General features: G+C 34.6%; 1 protein-coding gene, 1 long non-coding RNA gene and 2 other non-coding genes across 4 annotated transcripts; 2 read left to right on the top strand and 2 right to left on the bottom strand.

The window, feature by feature from the left end:
- Positions 1-264: 264 nt before the first annotated feature.
- Positions 265-614, bottom strand: LOC123698978. The gene is made up of 2 exons (XR_006752476.1): positions 458-614; positions 265-364 (listed from the first exon to the last, which is right to left on the bottom strand). It is a non-coding gene; the product is annotated as an uncharacterized LOC123698978 (long non-coding RNA).
- A 9,475-nt stretch (positions 615-10,089) lies between these two features.
- On the top strand, positions 10,090-19,477 carry LOC123699146 (activating signal cointegrator 1). The gene is made up of 12 exons (XM_045646026.1): positions 10,090-10,270; positions 10,424-10,548; positions 10,945-11,124; positions 11,351-11,469; positions 11,775-11,923; positions 12,399-12,562; positions 15,123-15,292; positions 15,731-15,888; positions 17,338-17,459; positions 18,006-18,102; positions 18,633-18,730; positions 19,344-19,477. The coding sequence occupies exons 1-12, from the start codon at positions 10,203-10,205 to the stop codon at positions 19,430-19,432; spliced, it is 1,539 nt and encodes a 512-aa protein (XP_045501982.1). The 5' UTR covers positions 10,090-10,202; the 3' UTR covers positions 19,433-19,477.
- LOC123699415 lies at positions 13,223-13,425 on the bottom strand. The gene has a single exon (XR_006752521.1). It is a non-coding gene; the product is annotated as a small nucleolar RNA U3 (small nucleolar RNA).
- LOC123699414 lies at positions 14,355-14,557 on the top strand. The gene has a single exon (XR_006752520.1). It is a non-coding gene; the product is annotated as a small nucleolar RNA U3 (small nucleolar RNA).

Raw genomic sequence — 19,477 nt, 5'->3', positions numbered from 1 at the left:
TTTGTTTCATTCTGTCTATTTTATTGGGTACCACTCCTTACATGCACGTTGACTTGAAATTTTCTTTGTACTTACTTAATATTTATTTTAGGTATAAACTGACTTTACTACGCGGGGCTAACAATATCTGGCATATAATATAGGATGATGTAAATAGTGACGTCATATGGAATAATTTAATTTTTTTCGGGTTTTAGGTTCAGTCAGGGCTATGGGAAGTTTAATTCCTTACAAATTGAGCCTTTTTTAGAAAAAAAATAAAAGCCGTGTAAAAATTGTGTTTATTTAGTTCATCATCCTCAGAACATGTTCCCGGCTCAGAAATTACTTGTATTGTTCCAGTACTATTGTAGCACACCTTCGGCTAAAATAAATAAAATAATAATAATGTTAGTGATGGCTAAAATAATATTTTATTTGTTATACAAATCCGTAAAATTTTATTATTATTACTAACATCAATACAAGGAACAGCAGACTTCTTTAGAAAACGCCTTCCCGCTTTTGTGGTATATTTATCCTCATCGCGAAAATGCAATGAACAGACGCAAGTTCTATCGGATGGTAACGGTTTCTTCACTGCGGTTGTTTTGGACAAATTTTACCCATTTTCCCCTTTCTTCACGGCCCAGACATGGAAACCTTGAATAGAAAAAAATATGTCGGAGGTTGGCCGAGATCAGAATGATTAAGATTCATAATTCTTATAACTTTTATTAGCAATTCCTTTACAAACTATAATTTAAATAAACACAAAAGGGCAAAGGGCAAAAACGATCCGCCGAGGGAAAAACTAATTGTTCCCGAACAAAGAGACCACTGACAAGTCACGACAAGTGACAGTTCTTTTTCGCGCCTCTTCTTCGGCCCCGGCGTTCCGTCGGTACGCGACACTAGCTCCATCAAGTGTCACATCGCGTACTTTGCCAATTCCTTTTCACGCCGACACGGCCTTCCTGACAGACGCCCGGCCTCGGGCGTTAATCATCTTACGTCCGAGTCCAGCATATGCCTAGTCGTTACTCATCTGAAAAGGACCACATATTAGGAAAACACTCTCATTAAGGAATACCTCAGCAGCACCCATTCAATTCCTGCGAAACCTCTTAAAGCCATCATACCTATGGTATGAGGCACTGTAGAAGATTGCAGTTACTCATGAGAATACTGCAGCTCGATAAGTCATTAAGTATCATTGAAACCGATACATCCAGCTAGTCCCGAACACGAGACTACTGGCTATCGCTGTAATAACTCTCCCATTACTCTATGCCCAGCTAGCTTCCAACTTTAGAAACTACTGTAGCAAATTACCTTGATCATCACATATTCTCCACACATTAACCAAATCATCATCATCAATTTGATCAGCTAAACGAGTAGCTGTCGAACCTTCACCGTCGCTATCCTCATCGCAAATTCTATATAGGGATACAGTATCATCATCATCAATTTTATCGTCCTTGCTTATTGATTGATTCACAACAACGTCACTAACTGCTGAATCATCAATTCGAACACTGTCCGCATTATCATTAGTCGCCGACACGGTATCTTCATTAAGAGCCTGTTCACAAAGCGCTTCCGCTAATTCGGTTAAGCCTGCCCTTCCTCTGGGAACTTCACGCAAGCTTTCATGGGGGTATTTATAAATTCTCTTAGAGCCATCTACATGTTGCAATTCATAACGGTCATTTTCTAAAATACTAATGATTTTAAAGGGTCCCCGAAATTTACGATCTAATTTTGTTTGGTTTCGTTCACTATTTTTCAAAAATACGAAATCACCTTGTTTAAAATGTTTGATACGTGCTTTAGTTTTATCGAAGCGTTCTTTATCATGATTCGCTACTGCTTCTATACTTTTACAGGCGTTTTCCCGAATTTCATCAAGATTCAACCGACTATCATCATTATCGCAAGAAATTTTGGATAAACCAGGAGTTAGAGCCTTCGTACCGAACATCAATTCCGTGGGCGTATACCCCGTCACTCTACATCTTGTTGTGTTCATTACTAATTGAATATCACCTAATTCATCTCGCCAAACACTATCTGTGCTGTTTTCCACAACAGTTAACATGTTTTTTAATGTTTGCATAACACGCTCAACCTGGCCGTTTGCTCTACTTGCACCAACAGCAATAAAATGTAACTCAATATTATTTTCAGAGCAAATTTGTTTAAACTCAGAGCTAATAAAGCAACGGCCTTGGTCAGCGACCACACGTTTGGGCACACCGAACAAATGTATGGCTTGTCTTAAACTTTCGACAGCACAGTTAGCGTCCAAGCGCAGAGTGTGTCGTAAAAGAACATACTTTGTAAATGCATCTATAATAACCGTCACGTATTCTTTTCTCTGACTTTTACCACTAAGTTTACCGCTTATATCAATATGGATAGTATGCCAGGGGCAAGAGACTTTGGGTATAGGATGCAATCTTATCTGAGGAGAACCGGAAGTGTTTTTACACGCTTTGCAGACCAAACACGAATCAACAAACCTTTTAACCGCTTTATTCATACCAGGAAACCAATATGAATCGTACAATTTTTCGAGCGTTTTATCGAATCCTAGGTGCTTAATTTCCAAATGAACATGGCTTATTAACGACCAAGCTAAAGACCTAGGCACAATAGGTAACCATAAGTTTTGCTTATTACGTTGAATCTTGCGGTACAGTATACCTTTACGAATATCGTATGATCCAGCTAGATCATTTGGTAGATCTCCAGTCCGCCATTTTGACATAATTTGAGATATTTCATGATCTCGTTGTTGTTCTACCACTATCCACTCCTTTTGCAGATTCAATATTTTAACGTTCTTTCTATTATGGACATTAATTGTTGCGTTTTCACGCACGTCGCAGTCAGGCAAAGGATTTCTTGACAAAAAATCGGCGTGCGACATAAACCTACCTTCTTTGTACTCGATTTTAAAGTCGTAACCCTGCAATATGGCCCACCACCTATGCACGCGTGGAGTTAAATCGCGTTTGGTCGAAGAGGATTTTAAAGCGTTGCAATCCGTTCGAACTGTAAAATGGCGACCGTATAAATAGTGGCGAAAATGTTCTACAGCCCGAACGACGGCTAATGTTTCCAGCTCGTACGAATGGTAGCGTGATTCAGCTTCTGATGTACGTCGGCTAAAATACGCAATGACGTGTGGTACTTTATTGGATCGCTGAATAAGAATTGCACCGTAACCTAATGAACTTGCGTCAGTATGAAGTTCAATATCTTTGTCGGGATCAAATATAACTAGTACAGGCTCTGAAGTTAATATGTCAACAACACGCTGGTGAATGGCACTGTGTTCCTCAGTCCACTTAATATCACCTTTGATTTGCAACAGTGAATATAGAGGCGCCATTAAAGATGAGAAATTAGGAATAAATTGCCGAAAGTATGATGCTAATCCAATAAATTGACGTACTTGACTAACATTTTGAGGAGCCGGTATCTCTACAAGAGCTTGAATTTTATTGGGATTAGGTCTTATTTCCCCAGCTTTTATTACATAACCTAGATAGGTAACTTGTGATTTTAAAAATTTACATTTTTTCATATTTAAAGAGAAACCGTTACTGGTCAGCGCATTTAATATCTCATGTAACCGTTCGAAACCTTGTTCTAAAGTGACAGAGGGTATTAAGACGTCATCGATGTACACTTGAGCATAGGTACAGTTTCTCAGTGCAGCTTGAATACCTCGCTGAAATACCGATGGTGCATTTTTTAAGCCAAAGGGCATGGCCAGATATTCAAACTGACCATCTGGTGTAACAAACGCTGTACGCTCAACTGACAGCGGTTCTATGCTTATAGAATGAAAACTAGAAGTCATATCAAGAGAAGTGAAGAAATTCGCGCCATATAGTCTATCAATCTGGTCACTAATACGAGGAAGAGGATAATTATCTGCGCGAGTATTTGCATTTAATTCCCGGTAATCTACTACCATTCGATTTCCACCATCCTTCTTTTTTACAAGTAATATCGGACTAGCAAACGGGGAGTTACTCTCACGAATTACTCCAGCTTCCAATAATTCAGAGATTTTTTCCTTCACTATATCTCTTTCAGACGGCGATAACCTATAGGGACGTCTTTGAACAGTTTTATTCGGATCAATTAATTCTATTTTCATTTCAACCGTTTTAGCTCGTATCGTCGGCGTACCTTCAACGAAACTATCAGCGAATTTACTTAGTATAGCATATAGGCGTTCTTTATTAGTACCGACTAAATCTGTATCTATTTGAGTCATGATAATATTTGATTGACAAGCTTTTGTACATAACTGTAACGATTTAGATTTTAAAATAGTGACACCCTCTGAATTGATTTCTACCTGGACACCCATGTTAATAATATCACGGCCCAAGATAATTGGTTCAGTTAAATATTTATCATCTACAATATGAAAAAGAATCTCATAGTTAGCACTATGTATGTTTACCTTGCATTTAATTTGTTCCCTACATATAATATTTGTATTCCCAATGCCTATTAAAGAAACTAATTCATTAAATTTAATACCATCTACAAGTTTTGCAAGCCCTTCTTTAATGAGTGAACATTCAGACCCAGAATCAAATAGAAAATGAATAATCATACCCGCAACTTGCAGCTCACCAGTTACCGCCCGCTTGCCACACAGCTTGACTTCTTTTGTTGTCACCAAGGATGAATTTTTAGCAGGGCAGGCATTTGCTACATGACCAGGCAATCCACAGGAATAGCAAGTGACAAGACGTTTTTCTTCAGAACGAGGCTTCAATGTCTGTGAACTTTGAAATTTATTACAATTAAAGGATTTATGCCCCTGTTCTCCACAACGATGGCAATAACCAACAAAACTTGCATTGCGATTGGTTATATAGCGTGGGCGTTTATTTTCAGTGGCTGTGTTCGCATCATCAACTTGTCTTTTCAATGATACACCCCGCAGTGCCCGACATAATTCAGTTTTATTATTTATATTATTAGAATTTAACTCCTTCTTTATATTATTATCTAGACGAGATAATATAGCGATACAAAACCCTGTTATAACCTCGTTGTTCATAGTTGCATCGGGTATTGACTCAATAAGATGCCAAAGGCGCATACAAGCATCTGCAGCCGTCTCTTTGTCATTCATTTTGAATGTTATAACACGTTCAAAGTAATCTTGCATGAGCAAAGGTTTTGAAAACCTAGCAATTGAATGTTCTTTTACATTTTCCCATGTTATACAATCGGGATTCATTTTTGCAAGGCAAGTAGCAGCTCGGCCACGGAGTGCTTGCGTCAGACTTAATAGTAGGTCGGTACCTTTAGTATCCTTATGTTTTACCAACACCTCATTTATTCTACACCAACTCTCGATATCCGCTTCGGGGTCATCGGGATCGTATTTCATGAGCGTCGTTTGATTTTGCACTCCGCCATTAACCAATCCACGCATCACTCGCAAGAAAGCTTCCATATCACTTGAAATTGGTTGCGACTGCTGCTGACTTGATATTCCAGTACCAATGTTGCTGTGGGGATCCGATCCAACTTCTGATGTCGGAGGTTGGCCGAGATCAGAATGATTAAGATTCATAATTCTTATAACTTCTATTAGCAATTCCTTTACAAACTATAATTTAAATAAACACAAAAGGGCAAAGGGCAAAAACGATCCGCCGAGGGAAAAACTAATTGTTCCCGAACAAAGAGACCACTGACAAGTCACGACAAGTGACAGTTCTTTTTCGCGCCTCTTCTTCGGCCCCGGCGTTCCGTCGGTACGCGACACTAGCTCCATCAAGTGTCACATCGCGTACTTTGCCAATTCCTTTTCACGCCGACAAATATTAATTACTTATCTCTGAACTAGCGGTCCGCCCCGGCTTTGCCCCATATTTCGCAATAAAAAGTAGCCTATGTTCTTTCTCAGGGTCTAAAGATTGTCTGTGCCAAATTTCATCAAAATCGGTCCAGTAGTTTATGAGCCTATTCATCACAATCAAACAAACAAACAAAGTTTCATCTTTATAATATTAGTGCAGATTAATAAATAATAATTCAATTATACGTTCAAGTCAGTAGCTTATACAATATCAATTTAAAACTTGATTAAAATCAATTAATAAAAAAAAAATTGGTGATTAAGTAATTGATTTTCATTTCATGATTTCACCTTTTTTCAATTAAGGGCCCTTAGTAGGTGAACACGGAAAAATGGACTGTTTTCTATGAGCTATAATTGAAAGTATTGAGGTTTTTTCGCACTGAAATTTCTAATATGTATTACAGAACGTATGTGTGATGGGATGACTGTTTCCAAAACACGATTGGAAAACTTTTGCTCGATAAAAAAAAATCCTGAAGTTACCTCTAAAATATCATATAAATGCTCATTACAACCGTATTTTACGATAATAATTCGTATAAAATCACAAGTACATAGGCATTTACCTTCTCGATTTCGTGACTGTTTTAGATTTAGAAAATACTAAATATTTTCATTCACTTTTTGATAAAAATGTGAATGGCGCTTACGATTTTTAGTTTCGAGCACGTTGATTCCATACTAAACGCGGACCCCCTCACCGCTTACCTCAGGCCCGAATAGCTGAATTTTCGCTGACCGCCTAACCCCCCTTAACAACCAGTCTATGCTTTTCTAAATATGTAAAATTATTATTTTATACTATAAAAAAATACGCCAGCAAATATTACTAACAACACTTATTTCATGCCCAATGTCATATCTTAAATTTTTAATCTATGAGAAAATGTCGCCCGCCAAAAATTTTGCTCTAACTAAGTTTTAAAAATTATTATCTAGTTACTTACTGATGAAAAGCACCTTCCTTTGCACTTTTCCGTATTATTTGTGCAATATCGTAACACACACGTAGGCATATTTGATGCGTTTCCCTTTAAAACAAATAAAAAATGAGCGTGACGTTCGCGCCAATGAGCGAGCAAGCGACTGAGTGCAGTTACGCCAGATGACGTATGTTGAGCGGAACATAAGTGATGTAGGAGGTATCGACTCCATATTAATATTATCTCAATGCTAAGTCTCAATGTTTCTAAAGTAGGTGTATTCTTTTACTGTTAACTGCTCTTTACTTTCTTGAAAAACGCAATAGGGTAAAACTGTACATTATAGGGCGTGGAGTTGAGAGTCGACAATTTTTTTGTGGTTAGCTATTGTCCTATGGAACCCAAATCTGAAATTTCACACAAAGGAAACTTTTAGTTTTTGAGTTACGAATTTTTGAAAATCGGAACATTACTATAGAAAGTTACTCCATCTTGTTTTTGTTACGCATATTTATTATTTTGTCAATGTCAAATTTGGCGTAAAACAATTCGAGACGCTCCGCTCGCTGCGCTCGCTCCGCTCGATTGTTTAAAAAAAGTCTAACATAACCTAACCTAACTTGTTTCGAGTTCGGAGCGTTTTTTTTTCGTAAAAAGTTAAACATAATTAATTACTCTACTTAATGGTTAGACATGTTGTACTTGAAATGAATCAAACTAAGCAGGTATTGTGTGTCAGGTTGACATTGACAAAACAATAAATATTATGCGTAACAAAAACAAGATGGAGTAACTTTCTATAGTAATTTTACGATTTTCAAAAATTCGTAACTCAAAAACTAAAAGTTTCCTTGGTGTGAAATTTCAGATTTAGGTTCCATAGGACAATAGCTAACCATAAAAAAAATTACGACTCTCAACTCTACGCCCTATAATGTACAGTTTAGCCCGCAATAGGTACCCAACAAGAAAATTTAATAAAAGGAAATTCTTGCCAAAGTGTTGCATTTCCATTTTCCCATAGGACTGTTGATAAAATATCGAATTTTAAAAAATATCAACAGTTCTTCTTTACCACTTCGGTGATTTTTTGGCACCAGCCAGCACCAGCTGATATCTGACGTGCGTTGTCATTTTATGATTAGTCAAATAATTGTTTAAGGTCTGTAGCAAGAAGCTTATATCTAATACACTGGAGATTTCGGTATGAACATTTGACGTGTAACAAGAAAATATTGCCCAGTTCATGTTTTTTATCACTTTCACACCTAACTTGGTATTGCCACTGTTAATACGAAGTTTTCCCAAGGCTACTATGGCTGTTTTCCAATTACAGAGCATAATGCGACTCAGTGGCGCACAATGCCGAATTATGCTGATGCTTAATTGGAACGTGAAACGCAACAGCAGGTTGCGCTAAGTTCAGTGTTGAAAAAAAAATATTCATAGAGTTAGCAACAACCTCATTAATGTGTAAATAAAGTGGTATACATAACAATTGGTTGAAAACTATTTACGGTTATTTTAAGTAATTTGGATTTTGATTATTTCATTAACATTTTTTTCAATGTTTTTACCTTCATCCATACTTATATTTATTTTTTTAACACAATTTGAATTAACTTTGATTATATCGAAAAAACTACAATGAAACGAAAGCTTTAAATTTTTTTCCAACAATTAATGATAAATCGATTGCACGCATCAATTCACGCGCATTAATTTTAAGAGTGCTCGATTGTGCGAAGCGTTGCTGTAGTTGGAACACTCAACGTTAAGCATTATGCCGCATAATGCGCTCTAGTGCTGTAATTGGAAAACGGGGTATGTATGCTGTAATATTCTGTGCAAAAGGTTAGTTTTTGTACATGAGTTTGTTGATAAATTGCCAACAACGTCATTCAGAAGCATTGTTGGATGAGACAATTATTATTTATGCTAAATAAACTAAGTATCTGAACCAATTATTAAAAAGCGATACTCCCTGATTATGGGTAGTCACCATAATAAAAATGTAGCAACTCTCACTTTGTCAATATGGCATGTGTGTCAAAAAAATTGCGTCGCTTCGAATATTTAAGTTAATATTGTTGCTTATTTAATGAATATTTTCCGAATATAAAGAATGCATTGTATTGTGCAAAATTGCAGAAGTGTTTGGACACCAAATTCTGGCATAGAATTTCACAGGCAAGTGTATATTTACGTTATTTACAATATTCCTCAATACCTCAATACATTTACCTGTTTAGAATCATTTCAATGGCAAAAATTGTCTAATTTAGCATCATTTTAGTAAGCAGTCATGTTAAATTTGTTATTTCCCTAATACTTTATCATTTTTCAACAAGTTTTCAATAAACAGATTTAACAAGTAAGGTAACCATGATGACGAGTTTTTATGGATAGCGAAGAGAATATATTGTAATAACAATATTATGATGAAAATTTAGAACACCATTTTAAAGATTGTTACCAGTAATGAAACAACACATGACATCGGTATTGCACTCACATGTAGTTATAAGATTGTTCGTTTTTACATTGAAATTTATACTTTTTTAACTTACCTCATATTTTTTTGTTTTACGTATTTCAGCTTTCCAAAAAGTAAAATAAAAAGAAATATATGTGCCCATCAAGGTTACTGAGGATTACGACCCAGAAAAAAATACCTTTTGAAAAATAAACTTTGTAAAGTTAGCTGAAATTTGTGCAAGGCTGCTATAAACAGTTTTTCTTTGATGATTCTGGCTTGAAATTGACCCGTCGAAGCAACGCGTTTAAAAAGAAGATCTGAGTAGCTAACAATTTGGTAAACAGCATCTGATGCAAAACACAACTTTCCTCTATTTACAAAGGATGTTAATGCTATATATCGGTTCATATCCAAGCTTTGTAGCCAAAAGTTATTTATAACTATCATTCTATACCAATTAAAATTGTATGTACCTACCTATAAAGTATGACCATAATATTATAATATAAATACTGTTAAAAATATATGTCGTTATTATTTATAGAACATGATTTTTAGTTTTTTCTATTTTGAAAAATCCTGAATTTACAAACCAGCGTGGTCACTCGACAGAAAGAGACAAATAACATGACTGACGTCATTGAATGTCATAGTTTCTTGTTTCAAGTTAATGGTCATAGTGCAATCTCCAGTGTATTAGAGGATATAAGCTTCTTGGTCTGTAGACACGAAAATGACATTGCTGATGTCAATACATTATACAAATACAATATGTCAAAATTTAATTCAAAATTCAAATAATATTCACATTATTTAATTTTTCTTTCATTTCTTGATATTTGTACATAATAGTAAGGTATCTCCTATTTAAGCGGTAACGGTGCGAGAAGATATCAATTTATCCATCATGGACCAATGGTTGAAAGAGAGCTTATCCAGGATTTTAGATTTTGAAGTTCCTGAAGACCTTATCAAGTAAGTTTTAATTCTTTTATTATTTGCATCTTTATATTTTGTAGAAAATCAATCTAATTAAATTAGGATTCGTTGTAGTACATATCTTGTTTGAATTAATCCTATTTGAGTTTCAAAAATTCTATTAAGAGAAAGAATTTCTTTTTTTTACAGATACGTTCTCTCCATAGAAAATCAAGCTGACCTCAATGAATATATGAAAACTTTAATAGACTTTGACAATTCACAGCACAAAACATTCTTTGATGAGCTTTGTAAGAGAAAGTTTCCCACAAAAGGTATGAAGTATGGTGTATAAAAATATACCTACTTAAAATACAAAACATTAAATAATTTATATTTTACGAGAAAACAAATATGCATTTATATAAGTACTGAAATTACAGAATTTATCTGCATTATTAATGTTTTCTAATTTTGTTTCATCTATACTAATATACTAATACTAATAATAATATTATTATGCTGAAGAGTTTTTTTGTTTGTTTGAATGCGCTAGTCTGAGGAACTACTGGTCCGATTTGAAAAATTCTTTCTTTGTGTTAGATAGCCCATTTATCCAGGAAGGCTATAGGCTATATATCATTATGCTAAGACCAACAGGAGCGGAACAATGCGGGTGAAACCGCAGGGAACAGCTAGTCTTTAAATAACAATTTAATTTAAATTTCCAGCATCTTCTTTACCAAGGCAGCCCAAAAAGAAGATTTCAAAGAATAAACAACAAGTAGAGACTAAAGAAGTAAAACCAGCTGAAACAGTAAGCAATGAGGAAACAAAAAATAAAAAGAAGACAAAATTTGTCAACCTTTATTCACAGGAAGGGAAAAATGCCCAAGTTGTTCTAATAAAAGGTATGTTTTAATAAATGAAAAAATATGAATTTATTAAAAGCTGCATACATATTTTCATAAATTTGTTAAAAACTGTTTCTTTTTTGTAACCTTTGAAGAGTACTCTTTTTAAAACCCTCCATGATTTGTTTTCTTTAAAAAATTTTCATTGAAACAAATTTTCAGTCAATCTTAGATACTCATTTATTTTACTAATCCTGTTAAAATTACATGTTTCAATTTGCAGGCAGACTCCACTGTGACTGCCAGGCTTCCAAACATGAGCTCATTAATAATTGTCTACAATGTGGACGCATTGTTTGCAAGCAGGAAGGTTCTGGTCCCTGCCTGTTCTGTGGACATTTGGTGAGTCCTGTTATAGTACTAGCCTCTACATATGTCTTTGTTCATGGGGTATCTGAAAAAAAAATTAGTATACTATTTCAGTGCAACAACTACTTTTTGTCTGTACAAAATTGAATCAAGATCCATTCTGCCATCTTGGCATGATATTTTTCATGTAAGCATAAGCATAATCATACTTCTTACTTCTTAAAAAATAAAGGGTTTTATCTCCATTCATTAGAACATGTTTTCTAAATGATGAACATAATATTATTATTGTATATAGTTTTTATTTGCAATAATACCTACTTCAATTTATTTTGTAGGTTTGCACTCCCCAAGAGCAAAAAGAAATCAATGCTAAGACAAAGTCGAGTGCTAAGTTGATGGAGTCTCTGATGGAACGCAGCAGGCCTAAAGGCTGGGAAGCCGCTGTTTCTCATAGGAATAGACTTTTGGAGTATGACAGAACCAGGTAATGTATAACAAATTTTGTAAATCACATGAAAAATAAATAATTTACATTTATAATAGAGTACAGCTGGGATTTATATTACATAAAATCTTTATGGTACATAATTTTATATAATTATGCTTGAGTTGTTAGGAAGTAAAACTATTTATGTTCTGCTATATCTTTAAATTTTCATGTGTTCAATGTTAATAATATAATTAACTAGCGGTCCGCCCCGGCTTCGCCCGTGGTACATGTTTACGTTTTCTCTCCATAAGAACCACCCTCATACTTCAAGGAATATTTAAAAAAAATTAAGGAAATCGGTTCAGCCGTTCTCGAGTCATGCGCTTACCAACACATTTTGCGATTCATTTTTATATTATAGATTTGTGTAAAAAAGTTAAGTATATTTTAATTTTAATTACAAAAAAAAAATCATTCTCATTTAATTTTTTCAAACTTTCTTATTGAAGCGTTATTATTAATTTTACAGCGAACGTCGTACAAAAGTAACTGACGACGACAGTGACTATTTCAACGCTAACAGCGTGTGGTTGAGCGCCAGTGAGAAGGAGAAACTGCAGAAGTATCAGCAATCCTTGCATGATAAGAAACATGCGTCCAGGCTTAATAAGAAGATGACTTTTGATTTTGCTGGTAAGTTTTTATGTATTGGAATTTACTTATTTTTGACAATGAGAAATGTTATAGTTTGGTATTATAAGTATATCCATGGACCCAATAAATATCTAGATATATTCGTATAATCTTAGATTATATTCGTCCATGGTATATCTTATACTAGCTTTCCGCCCGCGGCTTCGCCCTCTTCGTCTAAAACATAGTAAATTATATACTAAAACCTTCCTCTTGAATCACTCTCTATTAAAAAAAAACCGCATCAAAATCCGTTGTGTAATTTTAAAGATTTAAGCATACATAGGGACAGAGAAAGCGATTTGATTTGTTTTATATACTATGTAGTGATTTAAAAATTATATCAAATAAATTTTCAAATTCCCACTATGCACACAATTTAGTCTTCTCTTTCAGACAGGTTCATCACATTTATAAATCTCTCTATAAAAAGTTTTCAGTAAATGTTAATTATTTATAAATAATATTCCTCATGACTAGATATAGATAAATAATTAACGCACTAATGAATATTATGCTATGTGATTGAAAAGTTGGTAAAAATCTAAATTTTTGTCTAGTACGGGACCATCGTTTTTGTATACATATTTTGTAATTGTAGTTGTTGTTGTAGTTGTGAAATAAAGTATGACGATATAGTATAATAAGGGTTTAAAAAAGACCACTCAGACAGCGACAGCACCCCACGCCCCTCTGCTAGCAGAGGGATGAACGATCATCGAGGGCTGGAGCCAGCTGACTCCGCCCGCCTCACGCTCAGGGCACCGCGCCACATCTCATCTTCGTGGCTGGTCTGATCCTACATAATGTAAGAGTTCTCGTGAAGAGCTTACTATAGAAATGATCCTATGAAGTAAGGTCTTGCCGGTACACCCGATATCGGCTCTATTTACTGCATGAGAAAAACACTTCGGTAGCGGGTTGTAGGAATCTTATTTCGTGACTAGTGACATCTAGCTGATGTGATACGTTAATAAGTTGTGACGTCGCGTTGACCTCGATCCGTAGTGAATACGTTATAGACATTTTTAGTTAGAGCGCCATCTAGTGTCGCAGTATGATATTAAGAAGGCATGTGGATCAAGATCTACATAATATGCTTGTGTCTCAAAAGATGTACTATTTTTTTAAATCAATTATATTTTTGGTAGTGATCAGGATCAACATAGCTATAAAAATTACTTTATACTTTATATGTTTTTAATTGATATTTAACTGAAGTTCAGTTTTAAATTAAATAGTGAAAATACAACGTGAAATGTCAATTCATTGAGTTTGTTTTATGATTTATAATTATTGCATTGCTATTAAAATCCTTTTTAACCAAATTAAAATATAATTTATAACATCTAGATTCTAGATATTGATAATTCCCACTTACTTTAAAATTCATGATCTACACCACTAGATGTCGCTATCGTGTGATCTATGATCTCATGAGGTGATACAATTATTTACAGTATTCTCTCGAACATACAGATGTCGCTTTTTTAAAAACACAAGTTCTGGGGATCTAGGTCATTTTTTGTTTTAATTCTAGAACAAAATATAATATATTAATTTTAACAGAGCTTTCAACATTGAACTCTCACACTAGATAGCCTTTGTCGAAATTGCCCTAATTTGTCTTAAAAATGAAAATATATTATTATTTAATATGTACCATGAGCATGACACGAATTATTTATTCTTCATCGGTTAGATGTCGCTAGTCACGAAACAAGATTCCTACAACCCGCTACCGAAGTGTTTTTCTCATGCAGTAAATAGAGCCGATATCGGGTGTACCGGCAAGACCTTACTTCATAGGATCATTTCTATAGTAAGCTCTTCACGAGAACTCTTACATTATGTAGGATCAGACCAGCCACGAAGATGAGATGTGGCGCGGTGCCCTGAGCGTGAGGCGGGCGGAGTCAGCTGGCTCCAGCCCTCGATGATCGTTCATCCCTCTGCTTGCAGAGGGGCGTGGGGTGCTGTCGCTGTCTGAGTGGTCTTTTTAAAACCCTTATTATTACATAAAACAGCCATAAAATGGATATGATAATGAATAATATGGTATTTTACATTTATAATGAAATCAAAAATAATAATATTTTATTTTTGGGACAATCTTGTGAAGTTTTACCGTACATATTTTACAAACATTTTTTACATTTTTTCTACTACCTATGTACATATTTTCATAAATTTCTATTGTTGTAAATAAATTGCGGATGGGAAGATGTTATCCAACATCATTATTAAGATTTAAGATATTATAATAGTGATATAACATTTTTCACATTAGCCTGTTCTAGATTCCTATTTACAGGTGAATTATTGAAAACAATAATACAAAATATACAGATACTTACGAAATTTATAGGATAACTTATTATATATTTAGGTACTAATAAAACCTATTCTATCAATTACATGACATACAACCAATCTATTATTAAAAGATTGAGCCCCACAACACAGGGGATCCTAGTGTGGGGTTCAATGCAGCATGCAACTATATTATGTATAACATTTTTGGAAACTAATAAAGAAATTTTTCCATTACATCCCAAAGGTCGTCAAGTGGTAGAAGACAACACAATCGACTACGACGTGGACGAAGATCACATTCGTAACATTACCACAAGCAATCAGAATGGTAACCAGATGTTGAGGACCGATGTATTGGCTAACATGCCTTCAGATAGGGATGTGGCGCCGGGTGTTAATGCTAACTTGTTGCAGGTAATTTTAATGTTTTGAAGTAGTAAGTAGTAGGTTCGTTTTTTTTATTGTTTTTTAAATGGAGAAAGTTTAGTTTGCTTTAAGAAATCATTGAATCATATAATAACTGTTTAAGTATTTGATGTTTCATTAATATAAACAGATAGAAAGAAAATATAGCTTAACATATAGATTTAAATATTAACAGTAGATTTATAAGTAACATTTTTACCCAACTAAATTAGCGATGTGCTAACTTAAACCAACCTTTCAGGCATCTTTTAAATATATTTTTAAATCAAACAAAATGCACAATATAGGTGTTTTTCTTTTTAAAATTAATGTTTAGAATATACAGTTTCAGTTTTTCATTACAAAAATTCTGTATGTGTTTCTGAAATTTTCATTGCTTATTTATTTTTTGACATTAAAAAATAATATAATAATTACACCACACAGTTCGACGAATCAATAAGCAGCAACTACGCAGCAAGCAGACCCACGTGGTCCACACAGTCTCGCATACAAGATGCAGAGTTACAAGAGATGGTGGATACCGGCAAGTGTCTCTCTATGCACCAACCCTGGGCGTCGCTATTGGTGGAGGGGATTAAGTTGTGAGTTTGTTTATTTATTTATTTAAAGGGTGTGGTCGTGGTATCCGTATATTTAACCCGTGACGCGTCCTATGCACAGATGTTATGTGTCCCAAGTATGTCGAGGTAGTTTACGAAATCTAGCTTTTTTATGACTACCGAGTTTGAAAATTTTATTTACCCTATTGTTCTATAATTATATGCCATGTATGATATATTTTTGGAAAGAGGAAGAAACTAGTTATAGCATAAAAATGTAATCATGACGATATATTTTTTCTATAAAATTATAAAAAATTGATTTTCTTTTGTTTTAATTTTAATTGCTTACATACTAACACTTACATGATAATGGTGAGTCATCAAATGATCATATTCACGTTTTCATATCACTACACGATTGCCAAATACATTCACTTATATTTTCACACATTTAACACAACGTATTTCACTATGAATAATAACAAATATCCATTATTCACAAACAAGAAAAAAAGCGCCATTTTGCGTCTTCCGCACTGAAAAGTTGAGACACTTTTTCACTGAGTATTCTTCAAATATCCCTAAAACCAATATCATAAACGTATTCTACGTAAAATTTCCAGTAATATACGTCTCAATTATCACTCATCTAATTATTCCTCTCGGCATAATTCACAATCCAAATATTCGTTGAACAAGAGAAATGTCACAAACTATGGCCGATGACGCAACTCAATCAATGATTCACTTTTTTTTTTTATTTTGTGGTTTTGGTCTCTATTGCCTGTCTCGGAGTCGTGTCGATTCGAATTATAAATGTTTAAGGCATAGAGAAATATTTTTTATACTGGAAACATTCACTTGTAAGCAGCTACAGGTGACGTTCAAAGTCATTGGCCGCGTTATGAACAGGCGGTTGTACGCAGGACGCTACAGTCAGAGTTTTAGTTATGAACAACCGCCTGTTCATAGGACCCGTCACGGGTTAAGTATTTTAAGTTTTTGAATTGAAACTGTAGTGTAACATTTTTTCGTTACGCGTGACATTTTTCCGTTACGCGCCATCTTTTTCTTATCCCTACCACGCGTGATTCGACGTATTTCTGTAAAGTTGCACATAGTAAATTATTTTTTTAAAAATAAGGTCATAAAGAAGTTTCACTTCTTACGTGTGTACACTAGTACACGCACACATTTTTTTTAGACAGGTACTTACGGCTGGTTTTTGTATTGAGTTTTTGAAGTTATGAACGTCTCAAACTATGCTTAAATATATTTTCAACGAGATAGTCTTTTTCAAGCCCCAATCAAACCAATTCTCAATTCAGAAATTAGCCTTTATTATATTACACACTTTCTGCACTTGGAGAGTATTTTTAGCATTTTATTTTGTGTTCATATAGTTTGTTTGTGAATTATTTTACATGTAATTGCTCTTTTAACTGTAAGTATAGATATTTAACTTATACTTTTTTAACTTGTTTTTAGACACGAAGGTCGAACATGGTATACGAGTCATCGCGGTAGATTGTGGATAGCGGCTACAGTCAAACCAGCTGACCCGGGGCTTATCCGGGACTTGGAGAATAGATACAGGGTGCTCTATCCGGGTGAGATGGGTGTTGTATACAAGATGGTCTATTTAGACCGGGAGATAGTGACACAAAATTTCGAGTCATTTGTAACATGATGGCGGTTCTACAGGGGTCTTAGTACTCAATGGCAAAAAGAAAAATGATGGTGTGAACGCTGGTACCGGCGGCTTAGTCGCGTGGGCGTTAGTCGAACTCGTCGGAAAAATAGCGATTTGTAACACAAAAATTTTAGAATTTACCGATAACCCATAAAAAAGAAGTAGGCGGTAGTGTCATGCCATACTTTTCCGGTGTGACTTACAGCCCGCCATACCGAAGCGAATGTGTTGATTTAAAAAAAAACAATTCAGCCATTTGTACGAGGCTAACTTTTGCACAGGTAACCATCGTCGTGCAGCCATTTACGAAAATCGCCATGCCATACTTTTCGGACGATTCCAAATGGTCGCCATACCGTCTGCAAAAATTTTTTGTTTCGCCAAACTTTTTCGGTATGGTGACCATTTGGAATCGTCCGAAAAGTATGGCATAGCGATTTTTTATATTATTAATTTTTTTCAGAAAAGCAATTCAAGTTTCCATCATTCTATCCCACCGGATGTTTGCTGGGATGCGTCAATGTTGACGACTGCCTACCGCAAGAAGAGTATGAGAAAATGTGAGTATCTATAAATTATATTGTTAATATTAACTAGCTGTTCGCCCCGGCTCCGCTCGGGTTATTCTTTTTTGTGATTAAGTAAATACTAATGGTTACAAATCCAAATTTCTCAAGTGTTTATTGTTATTTTTTTTATAATTACCCAATATAATTTCTTAATTTATGTATGTGTTTTACTTGTTCAGGGAGCGGCTGCGTTTATTATAACAAGATTTTATTGAATGGATAGCTGCACTGCGCGGTTTCACCCGCGTGGCACGGCTCTTGTTGGTCTTAGCGTAATAATATATAGCCTTCCTCGATAAATGGCCTATCTAACACCGAAATAATTTTTCAAATCGGACCAGTAGTTCCTGAGATTAGCATGTTCAAACAAACAAACTCTTCAGCTTTATAATATTATTAGTATTTGTATGGATACTAAAGCTCGTACATGAATTTGTCGGTTTTACATACTTACTGAACAAAATATTCCGTGAATAATAAAACAATAGACATTTTTAATGATTTAATATCAAACATTGCAGTTATCCGGACGGCGAAGGCGACAGTCCCTATATGTTCATCTGTTCCAATCCGATAAGTCTGCGGCTTCGATTCCCGGTCAAAGGACAGCATAAAATATGTGAGTATTTCCTTTGTTATTTTATCTTTTTAAATTAGGATTGATTTTTATAAAGTAATATAAAATAGCGGAAAATCTTCTGAATCTACAACATTATGAAGATATATTTACTGTGTTAACTATTTATTTATGCATCAACGAGAACTTTATAAGATTGTTCTAGTTATTTTAAATTTATCATTTTTTATTTCATGTGTTTAAAATTGACATATTTTTTCTTAGTATTTTTTAGAAATTAAAGACTTTTCAACGTATTTCAAACGAGGAGGGAGGGAGGGAAATGCGTGTCTCCCCGTGACCACGCTCGCTGTAAAGTATTCGAAAAGTCGAGACAGTAATAAATAAATCGCGTTTAATATCCGTTAAAAAGTCTTTAATTTCTCTAAAATATTAAAGTGAAACTTTTATTACATCGTCTCAAACTTTTTGGTCTGTGTAGCGCATGTCGCGTGACGCACGATACATACGATAATTATCGTACAAATACGATAATTTTTAGTTAAATGTCTATAGTGTGAAAAAAGTTTCACTTTCACCGTGATCCTATTAAAACCACACATTTTTTTTTCTTCCTTCTTACAAATTTTAATTTGTACGATTCTTTCATTTTCAGATTCTCTGGACAAAACAATTCATCAAGCGGCTTTGAAATGTATTCAAAAGATGTCCAAAATAGAATCCGAACAAGCGCACGCTGCGTAAATTTGTTATTTATAATTTGTAAAGGGAAAATAAAAGAATTCATTA

The sequence above is a fragment of the Colias croceus genome, chromosome 17 (assembly GCF_905220415.1).
Source record: "Colias croceus chromosome 17, ilColCroc2.1".
Classification (NCBI taxonomy): Eukaryota; Metazoa; Arthropoda; class Insecta; order Lepidoptera; family Pieridae; genus Colias; species Colias croceus.
The sequence above is the reverse complement of the archived record's forward strand: the minus strand, read 5'-3'. Positions and strand labels throughout refer to the sequence as shown.

Bases quoted from the DNA above. Each gene is read 5' to 3' on its own strand.
- LOC123699146 (XM_045646026.1), top strand. From the start codon at position 10,203: ATGGACCAATGGTTGAAAGAGAGCTTATCCAGGATTTTAGATTTTGAA. The intron at 15,293-15,730 runs GTAATTTTAATG...TACACCACACAG, and splicing joins TTAATGCTAACTTGTTGCAG to TTCGACGAATCAATAAGCAG. The intron at 17,460-18,005 runs GTGAGATGGGTG...AATTTTTTTCAG, and splicing joins ATACAGGGTGCTCTATCCGG to AAAAGCAATTCAAGTTTCCA.